The sequence below is a fragment of the Musca vetustissima genome, unplaced genomic scaffold (genome assembly GCF_032173495.1).
Source record: "Musca vetustissima isolate MV318-11 ecotype Yass unplaced genomic scaffold, APGP_CSIRO_Mvet_v1 utg3141, whole genome shotgun sequence".
NCBI classification, from domain to species: domain Eukaryota; kingdom Metazoa; phylum Arthropoda; class Insecta; order Diptera; family Muscidae; genus Musca; species Musca vetustissima.
The window spans coordinates 281,891-307,757 of NW_026886665.1; the positions used below are offsets into that span (position 1 = coordinate 281,891).

At 34.1% G+C, this 25,867-nt stretch overlaps 2 protein-coding genes across 2 annotated transcripts; one reads left to right on the forward strand and one right to left on the reverse strand.

The window, feature by feature from the left end:
• Nucleotides 1-9,710: 9,710 nt before the first annotated feature.
• On the reverse strand, nucleotides 9,711-11,309 carry LOC133334159 (probable splicing factor, arginine/serine-rich 7). Its single transcript, XM_061542456.1, has 2 exons — nucleotides 10,896-11,309; nucleotides 9,711-10,836 (listed from the first exon to the last, which is right to left on the reverse strand). The coding sequence occupies exons 1-2, from the start codon at nucleotides 11,283-11,285 to the stop codon at nucleotides 9,712-9,714; spliced, it is 1,515 nt and encodes a 504-aa protein (XP_061398440.1). The 5' UTR covers nucleotides 11,286-11,309; the 3' UTR covers nucleotide 9,711.
• Nucleotides 11,310-14,867: 3,558 nt separating this feature from the next.
• LOC133334147 (DENN domain-containing protein 5B) lies at nucleotides 14,868-24,660 on the forward strand. Its single transcript, XM_061542444.1, has 16 exons — nucleotides 14,868-15,309; nucleotides 15,370-15,479; nucleotides 15,548-15,718; nucleotides 15,784-16,022; nucleotides 16,083-16,372; nucleotides 16,432-17,461; nucleotides 19,739-19,945; nucleotides 21,186-21,366; nucleotides 21,424-21,799; nucleotides 22,844-22,973; nucleotides 23,034-23,284; nucleotides 23,347-23,492; nucleotides 23,557-23,675; nucleotides 23,737-24,116; nucleotides 24,174-24,399; nucleotides 24,471-24,660. The coding sequence occupies exons 1-16, from the start codon at nucleotides 14,868-14,870 to the stop codon at nucleotides 24,658-24,660; spliced, it is 4,488 nt and encodes a 1,495-aa protein (XP_061398428.1).
• The last annotated feature ends 1,207 nt before the right edge of the window (nucleotides 24,661-25,867 follow it).

The window sequence follows — 25,867 nt, forward strand, 5'->3', positions numbered from 1 at the left end:
ATTTAAGTTATTTCTAATAACATCCGTCACATATAGTAGTAACCCTGTGGTATTGTGATTTTTACGGAAAGCAAACTTACCATTATAAATGAATCTGCTCACATTTGTCAATATTTGCTCTTTCATAATATGTTCACATATTTTCGATAATACCGGGAGAATTGAAATAGGCCTTAAATCATCAGGACTTTTGACAAGATGGCACTTTGGCAATGGTACGACTCGAGCTTTTTTCCAGAGTAGCGGAAATATAGAAGAAGTCAGTACAGAATTTATCAAATCAAGGAGAATGTCAGAAATGTAAGGAAAGATTAACCTTAAAAAATCAATAGTAATGCCATCAACACCAATAGATTTTGATTTAATTTTGTTTAGGACCATAGCAATGTCATTAACATAAACACAATTAAAAGAAAAACTATTCTCCGAATCACTGAAAATTTGTGAATTGAAATCAACAAAAGATGAGTTATCAAAAACAAAAGATCGATTTACAACATTAACGTCAAGCTTACCAACAATGTCATCATCTCCCATAAATCCAGATCGTTTCAAAAATGTCCACAGAACAGTTGAACCCATAGTGTTAAATTTCTTCGAATAATACCTTCTTTGCACCCTTCGAATGATAGATTTCGCTTTATTCCGATATTTACAAAAAATTGTGTTCATTAACATAAACACAATTAAAAGAAAAACTATTTTCCGAATCACTGAAAACTTGTGAATCGAAATCAACAAAAGATGAATTATCAAAAACAAAAGATCGATTTACAACATTAACGCCAAGGTTACCAACAATGTCATCATCTCCCATAAATCCAGATCGTTTCAAAAATGTCCACAGAACAGTTGAACCCATAGTGTTAAATTTCTTCGAATAACACCTTCTTTGCACCCTTCGAATGATAGATTTCGCTTTATTCCGATATTTACAAAAAATTTTCCAATTTTCGGAAGTTTTATCTCGCTGGTATGCTGTAAAAGCCAAATTACGAAGAGACTGAGCCAAAGTAATCTCATTAGACTTCATCCAATCATCACCAGCGCTTATTTTCTTACGAACTATGGGAACAAATTGAAACAAATCAAAAATCAGAGAAGATATAACAGAACACTTAACATCAACGTCAGCAACAGTCAGCAGATTAAATCAAAAGCAGATAAATGCATAAAAAAGCCATCTCAATCAATACGGCTAAAGTCACGATATTCAACATAATTACAAAGCGCACTTACACTGAAGTTTAATGAGGCAAAAATTAACGAATGATCAGAGATTGCAGGACAAATAGCCTGATCCGAAAGATGAACCATAGAACTATTACTAACTAACATAAAATCAATCAAGGAAGACGAAGCATGCGAAACATCATAGTGTGTTGGTTTAGAATTGTGTAAAATTGGCAGATTTAAACGAAAACACGCTGAACGGCTTATCAGGGATTTTTGACTGTCAAACAAATTACAATTAAAATCGCCAACAATAACTATATTAGAATACCTTAATAGCAAATCAATATGAAGTTGTTCAAACGCAACAAAATCACCAGGAGGAGGAAGATACACAACACCGAATAAGATTTTGACATCACCTGAGAGAAATTCAATAAATAACGATTCGCATTTCCCTATTTCACAACATTTAAATACAATTCTATGCTTTAAGCCATTTACAATATAAAGACCAACACCACCACCTTTTATATTCCTACGATCACACCTCACGAATTTATACCCAGGTATATCAACCACACGACTAGAAATATCAGACTTAAGCCACGTTTCAGAGACACCAAAAACATTCACACAAGAACCAGAGATAACGGACTTAAGCTCACAACATTTAGTAGAATTCATAGAAGGCCATAAACTTCGGCAATTTAAATGAGCCACATTGAGCTTCCCATCACAAGATTTCAAAACCGAGTTTATATACACATTGTTGCTTATCACTGTTCCAAAGTTTGTATTAGAAGACATCAAAAGTGGAAAAAGTAGTTAAAGCGGGGAACACTATATATAAAAATAACACATTATTACTACTATTTAAAAATTTAAAATTCATTAAAATCATTTTCTTCAACACAGCTGATCAAAAATTCAATAAAAAAATGAGATCTGGTTAAAAAAGTAAACTAAACTACAAATACAATACATGAATATCCGGAACTATCAGGAACTCAATTCTGCACTCGGCTTGCATCACAAAGTAAAGTTTCGCATTGATTAGCATCATATGTAAGATTCCTGCCATCCGGAAACATAAGCCAAGCTCTAAGCTTGTCAGCATTCAAAATTTTGAATTTCGTAACCACATTTTGATGACGAAGTTTCTTGCAAATATAGTTTAAATGTGCAGCTGCAGGAGTGAAGTGGTCATTAAGGTACACACGATTGCTCAAGTTACCCCCTAGTCCATCAAGTATATCAGATCGGTTTAATCTCTTATGCAAAATATTGCCTTAATTTTCAAGAGCAACAAATTTGGTTGCAGCAGACTCTTTAAAACGTTGAACATTCTCATTGCATTTCTGAATATCCGACCGCATCTCTGCAACACAAGAAGTCACTTCATTCTTTAAATCTTCCAGTACTACTATCATGGCGTTTTGCTGGGTTTCATAGCTAAGCACAAAATTATCCAGTTTTTCGTTCAAACTATTTATCTTCTCAATTACACCAGAATTGTTTGCATTGTTACTGAGGTTAGGTTCACAAGAGGCACAAATGTAGGCAAACGATTTTACAGATTTTAAAACATGTAGAAATTTGTCATAAATATCTGCACATGATGCATGAATCCAGTTTACAGGCTTTACATAAAACGCTGGCTTGTGTCTTGGTAATAGATTCATCACAAGTTTTACGAACGTCTACTCAGGCATAGGGTTCACTAGTCCAAACACTAGTCACTACAATAGAATAGACACTTTAAACCCACTGGATTAATGAAATCCGGTTTAATGTAGACGTACTATAAAATAGATTTGGTTATAGATGAATTTTACATCATTGGTAAGAAGAAATTTGTGATTTGTGGATGAGTCAATATCTAAAACATATTCCCAAATCGATTTTGAAACCCTGACATTCCATTCATACATCCCAAGGTGTATTTAATAAGGTGTATGCATCAGATACAACAACAAATATTTTACAAAAACAACATTGTTGTTAGAGAAATTAAATTGTCATGCTGACAATAAGTTTTTGACAAAAGTAAACAAAAACAATTATTAATTTATTTTTGTCAAGAACTATTCTTTTAGGAATAATTAAAAAAATTGTGTATTCTTGGGTTATTGGCGGTTTTTAGGTGAATGAAAAATGAAGTTTAGAATAGAATAGACACTTTAAACCCACTGGATTAATGAAATCCGGTTTAATGTAGACGTACTATAAAATAGATTTGGTTATAGATGAATTTTGCATCATTGGTAAGAAGAAATTTGTGATTTGTGGATGAGTCAATATCTAAAACATATTCCCAAATCTATTTTGAAACCCTGACATTCCATTCATACATCCCAAGGTGTATTTAATAAGGTGTATGCATCAGATACAACAACAAATATTTTACAAAAACAACATTGTTGTTAGAGAAATTAAATTGTCATGCTGACAATAAGTTTTTGACAAAATAAACAAAAACAATTATTAATTTATTTTTGTCAAGAACTATTCTTTTAGGAATAATTAAAAAAATTGTGTATTCTTGGGTTATTGGCGGTTTTTAGGTGAATGAAAAATGAAGTTTAGAATAGAATAGACACTTTAAACCCACTGGATTAATGAAATCCGGTTTAATGTAGACGTACTATAAAATAGATTTGGTTATAGATGAATTTTACATCATTGGTAAGAAGAAATTTTTGATTTGTGGATGAGTCAATATCTAAAACATATTCCCAAATCGATTTTGAAACCCTGACATTCCATTCATACATCCCAAGGTGTATTTAATAAGGTGTATGCATCAGATACAACAACAAATATTTTACAAAAACAACATTGTTGTTAGAGAAATTAAATTGTCATGCTGACAATAAGTTTTTGACAAAAGTAAACAAAAACAATTATTAATTTATTTTTGTCAAGAACTATTCTTTTAGGAATAATTAAAAAAATTGTGTATTCTTGGGTTATTGGCGGTTTTTAGGTGAATGAAAAATGAAGTTTAAGACCTGGTCGCGATTAATTTTAAGTTTCCCTCATGCAGCCCATGGCTCCTTGTGATGTTGTTTATATGGTGAATTACAATCTATTTTTTCTATGGAGTGGCTTCAAATTTTGCCTTCTTAAAGAAAATTGTATGTCCTTCAATTCAATCCCCGGCCAAAGACAAAATCATGGAAATTATGTTAACCGTATAAAATCTTTCTATAGGCGTATTTAACCTCCGCCGAGGATTGTGACAAGCACCAAGGGGCCGATTCCAATATAGGCTAACATAATCTCCTCGATTTCATGAGTAGCTGGGATTTATGGTCAGATTTCCACACATAACATAAAATATGTGGACCAATCGGCGAACGGGGTTATAACTGAGTTAAGCATAGGTTTCCTTTCCGTCCGCCTCTATGAATGTATTTTCTTTAATTTTGTTATTAAAAAATACTACATTTTAAGACCATTTTTGAAATCGAAATGTACTACTTTACAAACAATAAGGAAAAAAGTTTGAAACCATATGATTGTCACTTACACCTTATTAAATACGCCTTGATCAGGGATGGTCCGTGTGACGAATTTTTAGGTTTTCGACTGTCAAAAAGGTGTAAACGTCGAAAACGTCATATACCTGTATAAAATGTAATAAACGTAGTAAACGTCATTTATATCAATATTATCATCATATACAGTTATTTTCAAGAATATATATTATTTTTACATATATCTGACTATTCCTTACAAGAACTGATAAAAATTTCTAAATTTTTTTGAGAAGAAAATTTTGAAATTTTATATCGATTTGAGTAAAGCATAAAAGTAAAAAAGTAAAAGCGTAATTCCCAAATTGATTAATGGAAATAGCTATTTTGTCAAAACCCTAATGGATTTAGGTAGGTTTCCGACGTTTCTGACGTATGTATTATACGTCGGAAATGTATGTCATTTACGTCACTGTTTCTGACAGGCCATCTCTGGCCTTGATACACCCTATTTGTTTGCACATACCCTTATACCATGTTCTGACGAGCATTCGAACAACGTAGTTCGCTCTCAGAATTACCTGCATGAATTAACCCGTTCATACAACACTATTCTTAATTCATGTCATCAGAATTTTTTTTTTTTTCAAATATGTTTTTTTCTCCTTTTACACCGAAATCTCAAATGTCACACATAAAAATTTGGAGAATTTTTTGTTTGAGTTTCCACACATTTGTTTCTTGTTTTGTACGATAATTAGAACCAATGGGAAGGAAATGCATATTGCATTATGTAGAAAACAAAATTTACATCCTGCTGCATATATAAAAACTATAGAATTTTTTACTTTTCATTCATCATTTTCCATTTTACTGAAAAAGTTTGAAAATTTTATAAATATTTTCATGCTTTCAAAATTAATTTATTTTCGATAAATACATTCAATTGTTAGGGATGGGACATATTTCTTCGTTATTTAAAGAGTGATTCGAATTGAACAATGTACATGTTCGCTCAGACAATTTTGTATGGGGAACTAAGTAATTACTTCATAATTAAGGGTCGAGCAACCAGTGAGAGAGCGAACAACGCTCGTCTGTACATGGCATTAATCACGATCTAAATCTCAATCAGCTGACGTTTGAAATCTTTTTATAATTTGAAAAAAAAAATAAATAAATACTTGGTAAACACAACTATATTATTAATATTTTTATTTTCTTTAATTATTCATTGACGTTGCATCTCATTGGTGTCATGATTTGGTTCATGAAATTAAATAAATCCTGATTTATGATGGTTTAAATTTGTATGATAAATAATGGTAAAATTTGCTGATAAATTGTCAATTCGATTGCACATATGTCAAATAAATCCTCATAACCATGATATAACAATATTGTTACGTTCTTGGATTTTACTTAATCCCGTGTAGACGTTGTTTTATTTTCCCAGTAAAACGCGGGTTCTTTCTGATTACGATTATTACAATGAGTTTATTGACACACTTTACCTTGCACTTCACTTTACAGCTTTACGTTACTTGACGGTTTCAATTCGCGATCTGATTCACAACTGACTAACTGCCTTGCCATTCCCCCTATTTATATGAGCCCTGCCTGTCGCTACAGAAGTTTCTAGACGATCTGGTAACACCTAGACTTCGAACAATCTACCAATGGAACAAACACATACAAACTTACATTGAGTGAACAATAACAACAACACATATACAGGCGAGGGAGTAACGAAGAAAGAGGAATTAAGCGAGCATCAATGATGACGTTTAACAAGAATTGTACGTCAACAACAAAATAGAAAATGAAAGAGGAAATGGAAGGATGTAGAAAAATCTATACAGTAGTTGTTGTTCTAATAAACTGCGTAGTAGAAATTTACGTTACAATTCAAATTCTTAAATTAACGGAATTCATCTAAATTAACTTAAATCTAAAGTTATATTCGTAACAATATTTTTTTATTTATTAAAGATTCATATTATTAAAGATTCGTTAGCTAAAATGCAAAAAGGCGTAACTAACAAAAAATTTAAAATTGACTTTTTGAATGAATATTGTGAATGTCAATAAACTACATGTGTTGACAAAGTTTTACACGTCTGCGGCCAAAAACCAAAAAGACGTAACTACAAGGTTTATTTAATAAATGCAAAAATGCGTAACTAATATAACATTATTTATAGGCCATGGAAACAACCACCTTATTAATAGATCCTGGATACAACCATGGCACAATCCAAGATCTATTAATAAGGTCACCAAGATAGCAATCGAAATCGGAAAACAGCTGTTTTTTCTCAAGTCTAATGTCAAAAATTTCGACTTTGTTTACGTTTTCATAATGGAAGTCAATTCACAATAATGCATTTTGACAGCAAACTTGAGAGGTATCGATAATCAGCTGGTCTCCCTTGGTGACCTTATTTAAAAACTGCTGTTTTCCGATTTCGATTGCTATCTTGGTGACCTTAGGTTCGTTCGTTTACTCAATAATTTGTACGAATTTGTACAAATTATTACAAAATGTTGTTCGTTTACCCAAAAGTCCAGTAAAAGAGAGTGAATTGAGAGAGCAGATTTGACAGTTGTGTTACTGAGTATTTGCAAATTCTTACAAGGAAAATTTACTCAGTAAGAATTTTCTTGTACCATCAGCTGATATTTAATCAGCTGTTTTGTTATGTTTTGTAAACAAACAAAAAATTGTTCTCAAGAAAATTGATTGTTTTGTGAATTTTATTTTGATTTTGTATCATTAAATACCAAAATGGATGAAGAAAACGCAAGTATTTAAAAATAAGAGTAATAAGAGTAATTGGCGAACGATTTTTTAGGTTCCAAATCGAAACAAAAAAGTGTGCATCCCTAACATGTCTGGAACACCATCGGTTATGTCCACCCCCATATCAATTGCAGATACAGGAATAACAGGTCACAACCCTTTTAAATGTTTATGGGGAACAAACAACATCAATTTTCCGCTTGTTATCCATTTTTCTAATAAAAATGCTGTCTTATAGTTTGCGCCAATTTGTTTGTTGTTTTAATCAGCTGTGTCGAAACAATCTTTTTACTGGATGTTGTTCGTTTACTTTTTGCAGTTTTCTCTCTTGAAAAGGAAAAATTCGTATTTACTCTCTGCAAATTCTTACTGAGTAAATATTACTGGGAAAGTAAACGAACGAACCTCTTATTAATAGATCTTGGGGTCTACGATCCGAAACGACCCGAGTCTTACTCGGCCAACGTCTGTCACCTCAGCCCATTGTGTAAACACAATAAGGCTGCTACAACAACAACCATGGTACAATTACTCAAGGAAGGTTATCTTTTTAAAACAGCTCCAAATTTTATAAAATTTAAAATTTTGCCTTTAGTTGTACTTTTTATTTTCATAAACTTAAGCAAATTTGACAACAATCAATTTATTTTGTTTGGGTTTATACATTCAACTTTTGCAAGAAAGTCTGATGAGGGGAAGGAAAGAAATTCAAAATAGAATCGAAGAGAGCAGCATTTGCTTCACTTACTATAATCAGAATATTTTAATTTTTGGAGATATTAAGCAATATGCGATATATAATAGCATGAAATATGTTTATTAAAATTTATTATTTTGTATCTGATTTCTTAACTCCAAATTGTGAAACATATATTTGATTTCTAGTGTATTTTACTGGATATTGTTCGATATTTTCAATTTTTACTCAGTAACCTATTAATAATTTTTCTGATGTATTTATAGAACTGGAGTTAAGTTCGTTCTCACTTTATTTTCATTTGCTAAAGGTATAGCAAAGCAATACTAAACCCATGAAAGTTAATTAATAGACCCGTATATATGTTACCTTCTCCTAAAAATGCCACCATATTCTCCCATTCTCTGTAATCCTGAATAACTAATTTTTTCCCATAGCGACTTTCTTCGCTTTCAAAATTTATTCAGAATAAGGAAAAAGGAATGCGAAAAAATCACTGCAAGTTGTTTTTCAGAATAAGTTTTAAGGAAAGAGCGAATAAATTCACCGGGAATTGATGTCGATTTATTAATTTTTAAATTGAATTTGCTTGACATAGAATTAGCAACATTGCACGCATATGCACAAAACATCCCAATTAATAATGAAGTCAGTGAATGAAGTTCTAACACATATGTATATAGCAAAATGACGAAATTAAGAGTGTACCGTCAAATATTTGGGTAATGTATCCTTTAGGTTTAGGAATATCCGTCAATGGAAGCCGAATATTCTCTCACAATTCGACACATGGTATTCAAACATTAAGAATTTGTCTGCACAGAAAACTCATGTTGGAAAAATAAGAAAATAAAATATCCGAAATACAGAAATTGGCCTAGTGGTACATAATACAATTTTTTGCAATTTTTGGCGAACAAAGCCAACCTGAATAAATTCGTATACCCGATATGAAATTGTTTCGTTTTTCAACATTTTTGAAAGAAAGTACCGCATTCATTTCTTTCAAAAATGTCCAAAAATAAATAGGCGTTATAGCGTTTGTGCGAATAGTTTATATCGTTCGGAATGAAATGAACCACGCTTATAGCGTTTTTTATAGGATTGGAGAAGGAAACTGCAGACCTGCAACAGAGCCTACATTACATTATCAACCAATTTGTAATTAATCAAGCAAACTTATACCTATCGTTAATAAAACGCCTTTTAGGTACTTATATTAGCTTTATTTTGAGTTCAGTTTTCTATTGCAAATGAAATCAAATTAAGCTAACAACGGTACGAAGGGAAACCAAAAATATTACATAGAATTACAGTATTTTAAAATTAAAGATGTTTTGACGACGAATTTAAGCTTTCATGCCTTTATTAAACGTAGTAAAACGTATAGTTTCTTCGTTCTTGCTATTTTTATATTAATGTAGGTATGAAATATGTATTATCTTCAATTAAGATAAAACGTAAATGCGAACGCTGCAAAAAGTAAACCAATAGTCTTCAACCTTACAGATAAAATTGAAAATCGTCAATTCTAGTGGGAAATAATATAAATATATTCATGGTGAATTGGAAATGTCCATGTTGTCCGATTTTTCGACGCTGTCTGATTTGCGAATCTTTGAGTCAACACTTGATCTTGTGCTCTTCACATCGTCTTCGATAATAGTTTTCAACTTGCGATCAGCAGGAGTGCGTGAGCGACGTTTCGACGAATTATTATTATGAGATGCTTTGGAGGTAGGAGGCCCAATATCTTTGCTGCGGCTAGAACGAGAGCGCACTGAAGCTGGTGATGGTGAAATAGAGCAACGTTTACTGTGGGATCGGGAAGACCGCGATGTCCGTTTCTCTTCGCGTGTGCGATGGGATCGTTTACGGTCACGAGAACGTGAACGTTTTGTGCGCGAACGTGAACGTCGTGAACGTGACGAACTACGACGATGGCGAGAACGTGATCTTTTGCTACGACGATCGCGAGATCTTGATCGTCGTTTCGATCTAGAACGCGAACGGCTCTTGCGCCTAGAACGGGAACGCTTATGAGATCGTGATCGCTTACGGGAACGGGACCGTCTTGAACGTGAACGTGATCGTCGTTTAGATTTACTTCGTGAACGCCTTCGCGTACGAGAACGCGAGCGTTTTCGTGATCGTGAGCGATGTGAACGCGAGCGGCTTGTACGGCGATCCCTGGATCGTGACCGGGAGCGGGACCTACGTCTTTTGTCCTTTGCCAACATACCGATTACAGGATCTATTGCAGCTGATATCATGTTTTGCGCTTCTTTCACAATTGTCATAGCTTCTTCTATCTCCTTCTGAGCTGCTTCATTCGACTTGGCTTCTGGTTTTACAATAGCGTCTGTCGAGTGATACACACTAAGATACCCACCCTTAAATTCGTGGCCGTGCATCTTCAAAGCGTTGATGATGCTAGGTTGATCGCAGAATTCTATCATGCAGTAGGTCTTGTTGTCCTTTTCAGCCCAGCGAGCATATTTAACCTCCCCTGCTCGTTGGAAATAATCCATGAGGTCATCTAAACGCCACTCGTTTTTAACATCACAAACCAAAATGGTACGTCTTATTTCTTCAATTTTGCGCGAATCATAAAATGATGGCAGAGCGGGATATTCCGGCAAGTTATTCTCCACCAGTTTGGGATCGTATGTTTTTATAACCTAATGATACAATGCCGTTTTACTACATATTAAGAAAATATACATAATTCCTAACATACCTGCTGAGGCGACTGCCCCTCAATTCGGTTCACTACTTCTGGAGGAAGCTTGGAATCGGGCTTTTGCAGACCTGGAACTATAGTCCCATTCTTTGACATTTCCAGTGCCCTATATTCCTCCGGAATAGCCAATACTGGTATGACGATCAGAGCACGGTCAATAAAAACCGTGTTCGTCAAATGTTGTGCCACCGCAACACAGCTACTCTCGAAATATTTCACATAGCATATGCGTGATTGCACAGGGCATGAGACATCGCGCACAGTTGGATAGAGACGGATTTCCTCGATTTTCCCAATGTTTCCAAACAGCGCCTGCATCTGATCCTTTGTTGCTTGTGGTGCTATATTTGTGACTTGTATCACGCATGGCCCATTGCCACCAGCCATGTTGGCTTGTTCCTTTCTATCGCACCAGAACTGAAAATTATTATTCAAGCGTCACCAGAGGAAAAAGTTTCCGACGCGGTAATTTCATAGAATCTTCTTTTTTCAAAAAAATCTGATTTTCTTTTTCAATCGGCGTATATCGACATGTACTCTTTCTTCACTCGTGCAAAAAAACTAATAACGCCATCTTGCCATCTTATTAGTAGCAGGGATGGAAAATTCAGCACAATAGTAATTTTTTCAGTACCTTTATACCCAAAAAATTACAGTAGTAACACCGTGACCATTTCAGTACCATTCCAATCCTTATTAAACCATGATTTTATTTTTTTGTATTAGAATTTGTTATGGATTTAACCGACAAAAGTATGCAGATAAAGATATTGATGTGATTGTAATGTTTCTCTTGAAAAAAAATGAACAGGTTTTCGACTGATAATTGTTAAGTTATGATTAAACTTACAAACATTACGAGTTCCAATTTTATATATATATATGTTTGTCAGATACCCAATTTGGCATACTCTGTGCTACCTCCTGAGGTAGGCAAATTGATGACATTCCTAGTCGTCGAGATTACTTCAATAATTTCAAGAGCACTTTGGAACTGAAATTCATGTTAGTTTGGGGTATATCGACGTTTGAGAAAGAGGTAGTGAAATTAAAATTAGTCAATAGCATAAATATTCAAATGCAATCGAAAGAAGCAAGAATTTTCACGTTATTACCATCACAAAGATACACTAAGTGATATCTTGAAAATCGATCTTTATGAAACTGAATAAAATGTTTTTTTTTTTTGTATTTTCTTGAAAAAAGTACTATTTTATTAAAAAAAGTATTCTTTTGGTACCTTTTCACATTTTTTATTTTCCATCCCTGATTAGTAGGGATCTATAAAATACAGGGTGCTCAAAAATCGATTAATAGTTAATAGCAAAGAAACATCGATAACTTACATATGGTGTGGTCGCGCACAAAAATGGTAATTTCATAGAATCTTTTTTCCAAAAAATCTGATTTTCCTTTTTCAATCGGCGAATATCGACATGTACTTTTTCTTCACTCGTGCAAAAAACTAATAACGCCATCTTATTAGTAGGGATCTATAAAATACAGGATGCTAAAAAAATCGATTAATAGTTAATAGCAAAGAAACATCGGAAACTTACATATGGTGTGGTCGCGTACAAAAAAGAGAGAACATTCTGCGAGTACTCGCTAGACCGTTTAAATGTGTTTATTAAGGGCTACGCAGAATGTTTGCATTGAGCGGTTTTTGTTATCGCGTTAACGCACTCAAAAAGTTAAAATATATTTAACTCTCAAGGGCTAAGCAGAATGCTCGCGTTGAGCCATCCGTCGCGTTATATGTTATCGAAAATACAACAACCACAAGGAAACGATAACACAAACGCATATGTTTCCTTGTGGTTGTTGTATTTTTGATAACATAAAACGCGACGGATGGCTTAACGCGAGCATTTTGCTTAGCCCTTCATTACTGATAATGATCTCTCACTTTTAATTTTTCAAGATTTTCAAAGTGCTGTTAAATCAATACCAATGCTTGTTAAGGCATGTAACTTTGCATATATATATTTGAAGATGTAAAAGAGAAAAAAATAATTTACAAAAAAATTTTGTTATTGTTGTTGTTTTTTGTAATTAAAGGGCATAACTCCTCACTGGAACATCGGAATCCGAAAACTCCAACGGTGTTAGAAAGAGTACATGTCTGGCTCTCGTATGAACTGATTATTGATTGATGATTATTAACTTCGCTCTAAAATTAACAAAATGGCGGACTTTTAAAAAAATATTTTTGGAAATTCGCCGATTTTTGACCAAAAACCAAGTTAAAAAATAAGGAAGTTATTCACCGATTCGATTATCGTTATCGATTGGGTCAATAATTTTTGAGTTATCGTGCCCGCCATTCGTTTAGAGAAAAACGCGTTTAAAGTTTGAGAAGCCCTTCAACCGTCACTTGATGCTGGCAGAATAAATCAGCTATATCTTCAAGAGTTCTTGAGATTTTCACTTGAAATTTTGTAGGGACATTCTTAAATTAGTGTAGATTCGAATTAAGTCAAAAATGTTTTATGTTTTCAATTTACTCACACTTTATATGGGACAGAGGAACGTGTACAGCTTCTCAATTAGAGTGTGTAAGAGATATTCATATGAATTTTTTACACAACATGAGGTCTATTATAGCGAACAATCGTGCATCATTAACTCGAAAATCACGTTTTTTGAGCTATGCCTGTCTTGTAGCCACGGTATAATAATAGAAGGTAACAGCAAGTGTTGTTGTACAACAAACGATACAACAACCACATGGAAATTTGTTTTGTAAGTTATACTAGTGTCAACGTCATTTGACAGAAAAATGTAAACAAACATAAATTATATTTATTTTGAAAATTAAATATTTTCGGATCCTCAAAATAAAATTTGGAAAACATGAATGAAAATCTATCAAATTTATATTTCTATCGCTTCCAAATCTTTCCTATAATTGAGCCATTGCAACATATAAGTGTAACACATATCAAAATGCAGGGAATTGCGAGTTATTCAATGAAGAAAGATTTGTTTCCTCAAACTTTCCCAACAGGCAGATTGAGTAAAATGAATACGGGAGGACATTTAATAAGTGTGGTTTTATATTTGTCTGGATCGGGATCGGTGTTGAGAGTTTCTCTCTCTTGAGAGAGTAATTAAAAAAACAAATTGTGTTTAAGCACCCTTAATTGTACCAACAAATGTTCTGATGCGGCTACCTTATTAAATATGCCGTGCACCACTGGGGCTTTTTGATTTATCGTTCAATGTTATCAATACAAAAATCGATTAATCGAGTATTCGAATTTGCCTAAACCTCATTCGTAAACAACACGGTTTTTCTCTCTCCCACAGCATTCGTAAACTTTCCCTTATACCACTTTGAGCTCTTCTTTATTGGCAATTTTGTCTTCTCCTCCCATTCGTAGCAGGTGGAACGTTTTTCATTTTTGCTTCTGACACGACCCATTCTGTATCTGATTGATTGACGGATAAATTTTTCATTATTTCAAGTAAAAAGAAAACATATAAGTAAATAACTAGAATAAATGTAAGTACAACACACGATTTTTACATTTTCGCACGTATTATAGTGCACAAATTAATTTAAGTTATTTACGCACTATAAATGGGTCGTGAGAATTTTTTATTACAATGGGTCGTTTTAGAAAATAGAAAAAAAAATATAATTGTACTCTTTCCAATAATATCTGGTAAATATCGGGACTCGACTCTGGCGTATCCAAAAGAAAGAAAAGAAAATATTACGTCCTTGACACATTTGAGAAAAATTCGTTAATTAGAGTATTCGCGAAGCAAACATCGCCAATACATAAAAAAATCTAGATAGATATTTTTTCGTTCAAGTGTTGAACAGCCTGAGAAGACATGGATTAATTGTTTCAACTGGGGCTTATGCCATACTAGTACCAAATCCAATTGGAGTATTTAATTAATTGGCATTTCAGAAGAAAATAAAAAAACCAAATATTTGCTGCGACAAACCGGACAATGTCGGACAATGTAGCCAAACGTATGTCGAAGAGTTTGACTATTAAAACAGCATCCCCATCCACGTCAACAACAGATCGAACGATGTCACAACTAGAAACAAGGGACATAGCCGTAAGCGATGGTGGTGGCGCTGGCATCAATAAAACAAAATTTGTTACAATGAGAAAATTAAAAACCATTCATTCTCATGGTCAGCAAGAAGTTCCTGCACCGTCTACTCTAAGCACTTCCTCACTAACAAATGATTCGGGAAATCCCACATCACCCAGTTCTCTGTCGTCGACATCACCAACATCGCCTACAACTCAAGATTTGCAGGGTTCGGCTGATTTACGGCAAATGAAAAAGGATTGTGACCCACAGTTTTCTCGATTCGCTGATTACTTTGTGATATGTGGTTTAGATTTGGATACTGGTTTAGAGCCGGATAGATTTGCTGGTAAGATACGAGACTGACGACGTGCCCTTTGGTGGACAAATAATAATCCTGTTTTTTTAGGTGATAATTTGCAGTGCTCCCCACTAGATCGAGCATATAAGAGTAAGCCGTTGGCACATTACCCGGAGAATGTGCCATGGAATCCCTTTGATTCACACGGAATTTGTATGGTAAGTTCAAGTTCAAAGTCCCTGTAAATGCTAACAAAATATCTAGTAATAATTACGTTGGTCTTTAGTTGTCGCTGCCGCAAGGTTTACGCTTTCGGACGCAAAAGCATAACATTGAACCAAAGTTTCATTCCTTTGCAACAACTAGAGAAGATGGTAAGCGCTGTTATGGATTTAGTCTTGTATTTTACGAAGAAATACGCAATAGAGACATATGCAGTGCCATGCATACGCTACAGGTAATCCACATACGTACGATAGAATTGGTAGTGACGCAATTACAACTAATATTATTGTTTTGCAGTCCATGTTCATTACCGAACTATCCAATGGACAGCAGACACATTCGTTATCCCGAATAAAAGATAGTCCCGTTAGCAGATCTTTGCCTCGTCATTTCAAAGTGGCTGGCCAAGCGCCACAATCAGCACAAAGTTATTATGATATTACAAAAGACAAACTCTATGTTGCCAAAAGTATTTCTTTGATATGCCAACAGCCGTACGCGTTTGCAGCTGAGGTGTTCTTAAGAAATCTATATAAGTATGTGTCCATTATCCTTTTTTTGTATTAACATGCAAATGGTAACGCTTGTTTTTTTAGATGTCTTCCGCGCCAGCCGGGTCCTGGTATAAGTCTCGAATCATATGTCTACAATATACTATACGAAGTAATGTTGCCACAACCCGGCAAATCTATTCGAATTTACTTGCCTCCATCGGAAGCACATTTGCCGCCGATAGCTTTAACGTTACAGAGACCGGATGTACCTTCAGAACTGCCGTTGCTGGATTTTTCTCTTAGATTACTCTTCACTTACTTGGGTGTCGAGTGCGTTATACAACTACTTACATGTGTTTTACTGGAAAACCAAGTTTTGCTTCGGTCTAATGGTATGTATTTGCGACCTCAATTGATTATATACGATATGTATTTAAGCGCTTGATTATAGATTACCAAAAACTAATGGTTGTCGGCGAGTGTATAACTTCAATTCTCTTTCCTTTCGTATGGCCACATGTATATGCACCCATTCTACCTGCTGCTCTGCACCATTTTCTCGATGCTCCTGTGCCCTTTGTAATGGGTTTGCATGCCGAATGCGAGGCAGCTAATAAAATTGGCTCTGAGGCGACACTTTGTTTCGTGGACATTGATAAGAAAATCATACAATTACCAGAAGAGTTGCCAGTTTTTCCACATAAAATGGATTTTATGGCAGAAATCATTTCAATTTTAGATAAATTTGAAATAGAGAGAGATCGTATAAATGAACCTAACCTAAGGAATGGCTATACTCGCGACCCTGACGTTATGATGAGTAGTTGCACACTACCGAGTGGCTTGCAAGCCGCACGCAGGAGCAAAGAACGTTTTCAACAACTACAGGAAACGGTATATACATTAGGTTCTTCTCCTGAAGGTAATAACCACGGCAATTTGCATTATCAACCACTAGTGGCACATCCCTCGAGAATTGATCATGTTCCACGCATCGCAGATTTTCTCAGAAGAAAAAATGTACGACCATCTTCTCCAATATCAGCCGTGGGTGATTATGTCGATGCTTCCGCATCTGTACCTTCTGCAATGTCGTCACCAACACGACCACGCAACAAGGATGTTAAATCGCAGGCGCTACAACTAAGTCCAGAAGAGCAATATTACCAGGACTTGCGAATTAATAATGCTTTACGCGAAGTTTTCCTAAATCGTTTCGTGCATATGTTTTTCGCCTACGAATTTTTCGTCATTTATCCCAACCAGGACAGAGATGAATGGTTAAGCAACCGGGAGACTATACAGAATTTTGACAAATCTTCGTTTCTATCAGATCAGCCGGAGCACCACAGACCATTTTTATCGCAATTTTTGGAATCTCAAATGTTTGCTACATTAGTTGACAACAAAATACTATCTATATGGGACAAAGAACCGGATCCTAATCTAAAAATGTTTGATCAAAGAATTAAACTTTTAAGGTAAGTTTATGATTTGGTTTAATTAAAAATGTATTAAAAAAATAAACGAGAAACTTCGCAATGCATCAAATAACATGAGAAAAATAAATGCTATAGAATTCATATCCGCGGTAAATTTCATACTCCTGTCCCGCTTTGTTCTGAGAAAGCACAATATAATTTTTGGATTTGTTTCCTTGCTTTTTGAGATAATTGGAGTTCGGTTCAATAAATTAAGAACAAAATGGACACAAAAAGAAACGAGTTATTATGACGAATATTCTACAAAAAAAATCTCATTCGATGTATAAAAATGATCACGTTATATTTCCGAACTTCAAGCTATAATCACGTCAAAAGTTTGACAAAGCTATACATTCTTGGAATTTATTTCGGATGAGAATGCTAGAGTATATATTTCATATTTGCCAAACAATCGATGTCTTCTGCTATTTAGCGATTGACATCTACAGAGTATATGTTCAATTATTTCTTACTCTACCTCATTCTTACATAAACGGCAATAATTCACTCCATTGATATCCCATTTGATGTCCCACAGTAGCTCGTACGAATTTCACCAATGAAGTAGCCAATAGGAGGTCGTACAAGCCCCCCAATCTGTCGATGTGACTATTACCACTGTCTCGTTTCTGGTTTAAAATTTTTCTTTTGGATTCGTTTGGCTTTTTGTAAGTCCCAATTTATATTAGGCGAGTTTAGTTGCGGCAAGTCTTTGTTTGAAGGAGAGAGGGGCAAGGGGAATAGAAATTGAAAAAATTGCTCGTACCGGTAATTTTCTTTCAATTCGTTTTGTGTATTTTGTCTGAATTAAATTAGGCGAGTTTACTTGCGGCAAGTTTTTGTTTGCTGGAGAGAGGGGCAAGGGGAATAGAAATTGAAAAAAATTGCTCGTACCGACAATTTTCTGGCAATTCGTTTTGTGTATTTTGTTTGTAGTGTCAATAATTTGAAATACCAATCAAGAATATTTTCAAAAAAGAAATATTTTTGAAACCGAATTGCCTTGTATAAACGCATGAAGCAAGTTCAAAAGAGAACGATAATAATTGCCGCTAGTAAACTCGCCTAATCTAAATCAGGACATACTAATATTTATCCAGAATAACTCGATGTATTTTAATACATTTTTTTATTTTATGAATTTTACTTATATACAGAAGTACATTTTAAGTGAAATAATGTGATATTTTGTAAAATCCTACTTCATGTTGTCTGTCTACTTTGCAAGTTTCTATCTACAAAAGTCAACGAATGTTTCCTCTGTTACGTGGACGTAGAAATGGTTTGATCTATCGACCATCTTAATAAACACAATAGTCGGGTTGGGTTTGGATTCAAAATTGTTGGTAAGTCAAGCATATGACTGGTCAGGCAATTTTAATGGAGTGCAGGTCATTAGTAAATCAAAGTTCTTCTGCAGTATACATTCATTTTAAATTTAAGTTGATATGCAGCTTCGAAGATTCGAGAAATTTTAAGTATTTCAAAATCTCTAAAAAGGTAGTATAATATTTCTTTATGTAGAATATTTCGAGAAACAAATAAAACTATATTGTGGAATACGAAGACAAGATTTAATTCGGATTTTTCAAACCATTCTTATTACATACCAATGGTGTGTTAATCGTATCTCAACACTTAGTCTTGGTTTAGATTAGGCGAGTTTACTTGCGGCAATTCTTATCGTTCTCTTTTGAACTTCTATACAAGGCAATTCGGTTTCAAAAAAAAAAAATATATATTTGTTTCAAATAGTTTTTTCACATTTAAATAAATATAAAATGTCAAAAAATACGAAATACACAAAACGAATTGCCAGAAAATTGTCGGTACGAGCAATTTTTTCCATTTCTATTCCCCTTGCCCCTCTCTCCTACAAACAAAGACTTGCCGCAAGTAAACTCGCCTAATCTAAATCAAGACTATTGGTGTGCTTTGGAGAAAAGAGAAAAAAGGGAATACGATCTTGCAGTAAATGAGCGATATGAACATGCTGGAAGCGATATAAACATGCTATGAAGAAAGATGTACTGCTTAAAATCTTCCCATTTAATAAAGAACAATGTCGCATTTTACACCTACCAAATTTTCCTGCGGGTCATTTTAAAAACATGACTTGTCATATTCACATTGACACGAGTATTATGTTGGGATTTTTTGGAATTCTTTCGGCCTGTGTTTTCATAGTGATTTGTTTATAATTAATGTCTATCTATACCTTCCAGGATAAAAACTCATAACAAATATTATATAATTACCATTTTACATTTGTAGGAAACGTCATGGAGAAAATATGATTTGTGCCACGAGCTATGAACCCTGTGTTGTTAGTCAGGAGTCTCAACAAGTCTTTGAGAAACGGCTTACGTGTGTGGACATTGAAGTAACACCACCCAGTGAAATACTGTCGAATCGTGCAGCTTATTTCCGCAGCTTTCCCATTCTTGAAAAATCTGTACTAAATCAAGAATGTACTTCGAGGTAGATTATTTTCCTTACGCTCCTATATCACAATATTTGTATACTCATTTTATAAATTATAGATACTAATTGTTGCGGGTGTACTACAATAGCATTGTTTTAGTGAACGAATGTAATTGATGACTACACTGTATGATATTATTTTTTATGTATTGTTTTCTTTTTAGTATAAATATAGAATTTAGCTTTTTATTATCGATTCCAAAGTGATCTTTAATTATGTTCATTTACATTACCTGTTATTTATTTTTCTGATATTTATTTACCATTATTTTGTCTTCCACTTAGCTTTTATGTTAATACTAATGCATAAAATAAATACCTAAAGCACGCACATGCTGGACATATTTTACTCAAATTCCTTGAAAATTCCAGAAGTAGTAGATCGCAACATCTTTCCGTGTTTGATTCTATGATCACCATTTTAGTACTTAAGAAATGGCACTGCGCAATATCAAAAATTTGAATAAACTACTTGTTGTTGATACAAAACGTTCACAGTTTTATCAACAGACCGTTGGATTAGATACATATAACTAAGGTTCATCTCCTTTTTACGGTTGTTGTTGTTGTAGCACACCTCATATATGTTGTTATAGTCGATTTCTTCCGGTATTGTGTAAAATGTATGATACTATCACAAAATCGCAACAACAAATTACGTTTTAGTATTATTTAATATATTTAATCCGAAAAAAACATTCCTTATTTTGTAGTCAGAATATTCGATAAAACTTGCGACATTTAAAAGTCGGAGGTACAATACAATCTGTAACAAAAACTTTAAAAATTGAATGTAATGTAAATTACACATTTTAGAACTAATGATACATGGAGTAAATTAGTAATGTACGTTTCTTTTTTGTCATATGGTATCCTATTTATACAATTGATATTGATACACATATTTTGCATTATTTAGACATACAGCCGAATTAGAAATTCATTTTGAGTAATTCCCAAAGTTTACGTTTTAATTACATTTGTGTTTTAATTCAGTTGTTTAACAACAATAAATAAGTATATTCGTTAGAGCCATATAAAATAAACATAACAAAAAGTGACAAAAAAAAAACTGTTCTTACACGTTAAATTGGTACCATGTTATTCAAACTGTACTTAATAGAATGGCAACCGTAATGGATATCGTCGATTCCGAATGCATAACTGTACATTTTAAATTTGAAAACTGCCACACAAATATCTCTGCCATATTCCTATATGTTTTCTAATATTACAGAGGTAACAGTTTAAGACGCGTAAAAAATGGAAACAAATGGAGAACCAAAGAGATAAACTTTGACCAAAAGCCAACAACAAATAATGCACTAAATAGGCTTTCAGCTAATCTAACCAATACAGAGTTAAGTCCAGCGTTGATCGCACAAGCCAATTGGACTTTTGTGGAGAGGCTATTGAAGGTATGTATTTTTAGGTATTCTAAGTCAAATTCAGTATGAAAAATATCACGATTCCAGGATGTAAAAAGCAAGACAAAGCGTATGCTGTTGGAGAAAATGGGCACTGAAGCGGTTGCTTTAGGCCTAAGTAAAAACGATGGAATCGAGGAAAACACGCTAATAGCATCGCTGTGCGATTTATTAGAAAAGATATGGTCACATGGATTACAGACAAAGCAGGGCAAATCTGCATTATGGACTCATTTGCAAGCTTATGTTGAGTTACAGGATACACGCTCATTGAACTCTATACCAAATAATAGTGTTAGCAATGCACATTTGAATACAAATGCATCCTCTCCGAAGGCCGCTGGAAATAATAAGATTGGCACCACTTCAAGCTATGTAACTGCCCCTGCTATGGCTTGGAATGTTATGCGCAAACGTATGGACTGTAAGTACTACATTTAATAATGTAAACATTTTAAGATATATTTTCATGTATCCTTAGTGCCTTCCATACTCTTTAGTTCCATAAAAAAGTTGTTATTCAAAAATTCTGAAATAAAACTGTTATGACACCGTGTTAACTTTTTTATGCCGCTATACCCCATTGTTTAAGCTGGAGACATGTATGGAATATATATTTTTAGATACTCTCTTAATTTTCGTTCGTAATGTTACCTCTTAATGGCGTTTTTATACCCTTCACCACACTGTGGTACAGGGTATTATGTCTTTGTGCATATGTTTATAACATACAAAAATAATCGAGATAGACCCATTCTTCCTTTTGAGAATATGCATAGGATCACTTTCTGAGTCGATTTATGCATGTCCGTCTATCCGTCTGTTGGTGTTAAATTGTAAACAAAGTACAGGTCGCATTTATGATCCGAATTGGATGAAATTTGGCACAGCTCACTTGTTTGGCCCAAGGACGAACCCTATTGAAATTGGGAAAAATTGGTTCAGATTTAGATATAGCTCCCATATATAATTTCGTCCGATTTAAGGTAAATGGTGCACCAAAGTCCCTATATATCTTTCGATTTGCATCTCTCTCCTACTCTCCCAAAAGGAGTTACTGTGTAAATATTACTGGACTATAACGCATTAGTATTTGGATATGATTTTTCCGGGCAATGGCGCTATTGTTATTTCAATTCAATTTAATTCATAAGCGAAAACCTAGCCCAAAGGGCCATGAGCGATTCCAAAAACTTCTTTACATGGACTACTCCAAAAGCTTAAAATTAACAGTATATCACTTAATCATATCATAAACAACAATACATGAACTACTCCAAAGGTTAAAAATTAATTAACGATTAATTATTAATCAATTTATAAATTCAAATTAAAACATACGAAAAATAAAAATATATGAAACTAAATATAGGATAAATCAGCTATAAATATTTAACAAATATTTTGTGTTTCATGTGTGAATTTAGTTATGTTTTTAAATACCATTTTGGTTTCTTTTCTTTTTTAGATTTGTCTACATTTCAGAGTGATCTTGATAATCCACCGAGCCCAAATCGAAGTCGTTCGAGAGATCGCAATAAATTTGTTGGTTTGGAACATTTATGCCCTCTGCCAGAATCTATAGAATTTGACGTCCGGTAATGTTTGTTTTTGGTTGGATTATGTCAACCATGATCATAATCGTATTTGTATTTTAGAAATGTCATGGCGATGGCAGACATTAAAACTCAAATTGGTTACACCAGAGCCTGGGTACGTTTAGCGTTGGAGAAGAAATTGTTGTCACGCCACTTTCGTACGCTACTGTCCGACGATGCTCTTTTGCGTTCCCTTTATAAACGATCGGCATTTTTAAGGTGTGATGAGGAGAAAGAACAATTTCTATATCACATTTTGACATTGAACACGGTGGATTACTATTCGTTCACAAATACTTATCCAGCAACGAGTAAGTTAATCGTATGCTCATGAATTCAAACGTTATACATACGCATTTTTGTATTGAAATAGAACTCCCATATCGTGTTGTTATATTCCCTTCCCGTAAACATGGTTCATACCATACGTCGAGTAATGTTTGGATAGTTGTATCGGGAACCCTAAACGAAACACAGAAGGTGCCTGTGCCAAAGGGTTCACTCGAATTTATATTCCATGTACGTTACTTTACTATTGATACTGTGTGTGCAACTAAAACTGATCTCTAATTTGTATTTTAAGTATAAAAACTTGGGTTTGATGACTACGATGCGTATTGGCCATGACAATGCAGGTCCATCGAACAAATGGCTTATAGAACATGTAGTCATGCGCAACGAAGTAACCGGACATACCTATAAGTATGTTACTATTTCCATATTTGTTTCCCATATTGAGATTATGTTCTCACTTTCGACATAGGTTTCCTTGCGGACGTTGGTTGGGTAAAGGCGTTGATGATGATTCAACCGAGCGGCTTTTGGTAGGTCAGCGAATCTCAACGAATGTTAAGGCAAGTGAAATGGATCAGTCATGCCATACGCCTCCTCGAACACGTAGCCCAAGTATTCAGCGTGGTCAAGACTTGCCACCCATCTCGGATATCCAACACAGACTAGGTAATTGTGTTAATGTCATTGTGAAATGGCACTACAAACCCAGCAGAGATCGCGATGTCGGTACACTCACCAATTTATTGTGTGGCGACGACGGCCTTGTTAAATCGCTAGAAAACGTATTTCTCTGCGGGTTTCGTTCAACAAGATTTTTTGGTCGGAATCTTTACATTTGGGACTATTTCAGTAAGTATAAGGATTTAACATTGCAAACAGATGACTTCAATCTTATCTTTGCTATAGCTAAAATCAAAGAACAATTTGAATTGTATCTGCAACAAGAGCAGCAACAATTTGATGAGTCTGGTTCTAGCATAGACTCATCCATCGGCAGCGCTAGTAGCCACCAACGGAGGGAATTAAGTGCTATATGGCGATATTACATTCAGCTTATGGATGAAATAAACAAAGTTGGAAATACCCTGGGCAAAGATGGAAAATTCCAATTACTCATATGCCTCAGCCTGAGGTTTGCGTAATCTATTTGCTGTGTAACACTGCAATTCTCATATTAAAAAAAATATTGTTTCTAATTTTCAGGGATCACTTATTAACACGCATGATTAAACCTATGTCTGTCACTAAAGTAACACAAGAGATGTATGAGGAGGAAAGTTTCCTACGTCGAAAAAATCTTTTGACCTTCTTAATACAGATTTTGGAGCCGTTGGATGATTGTCACATTATTTTGGAGAATTCCATTACTCAAGGAATTCCCTCGCAATGTTGAAAGAGCGCAATTACAATTCGAATCTCTATTCCAAAATACTCATTTACAACAGTTTTAGGTTATAAGGTTATTTTAATCATTAATTATCTTCTCGAATAATACTACAAATGGCAGCCATTACTTGCTGTCTTGGCTATATATAACACAAAAGTGTAGCTATTAAAAAAATTCACATATAAGAACCAAAGCAGCAAAATGGTATGTTCCAAATTACCAAAAATATTATATGTCCAGAGTTACGTATGTGCAATTAGCAATGTATGGTAATACTATATTACTAATGTAGAACCAAAAATTATTACAAAGCTGTAGTGGGTATAACGTATAAATGCCCCAATTAAGTACTTGAACTTGCCAAGGTAGCTTTTATTTTTATTTCTTTTACATTTTAACCAAAGATTTTGAAACAAATATATTTTAAATATTTTGTTCATGTAGATGAATTTTCCTTATGTCTTTACCAAATAAATAGATTAAGCCAATATTTTTATTTTTATTAAAATAATCTGCAAACTTATTTTAAAATGATAATAAATATGTTTTACGTTCCGAAATGTGTAGTTTATCATAACAAGGTTTATACGACATCAATATCAACTGATTAGACCATTCGGGCCATTGAATTGAGACAATTGATATTGTCTAGTATAAGCCCGTACTTTGAAACAAATTATATGGCACTCCCTACTGAATTTTTGGAAAGAAGTAACCGTTTATTCATTTTTTGGTTTTTTAGTTATCCATTGAAAACATGTTCACATCATATTGTCCCACCTTGTGTCATTGTCACCAACTGAAGCGGTTAAAATTGGTTCGCTTCTGAATAACCTAAATTCAGTGCGTTGCGTACTAAAATACCCATCTTCTCACCTTTATAGGGTTTGTTGAGCGTCCGTATTACCCAAATACGCAAGGACTTTATTTACTTGTGTATCAATTGAAAACGGCGAAAATGGATGACAACATTTTCTTAATTAACCGAAAAATGTTTACCAAGGTAGATATGGGAAATTACAAAAATCTTTTAAATTCCTTTAAGCTGAGGTTTGCAAGGTTATAACTCGCGAAATATGAACATATTGCATATAATTTAAATTCATTTCTATAAAATGAAGTGTTCTTGTCAAAATCTTAAAATATTGGTAATAAATAATAAGTTTGGTGGAAGCTGTGGTGGTGGTAATGTAAAAAAATGGGTGAAAATGTG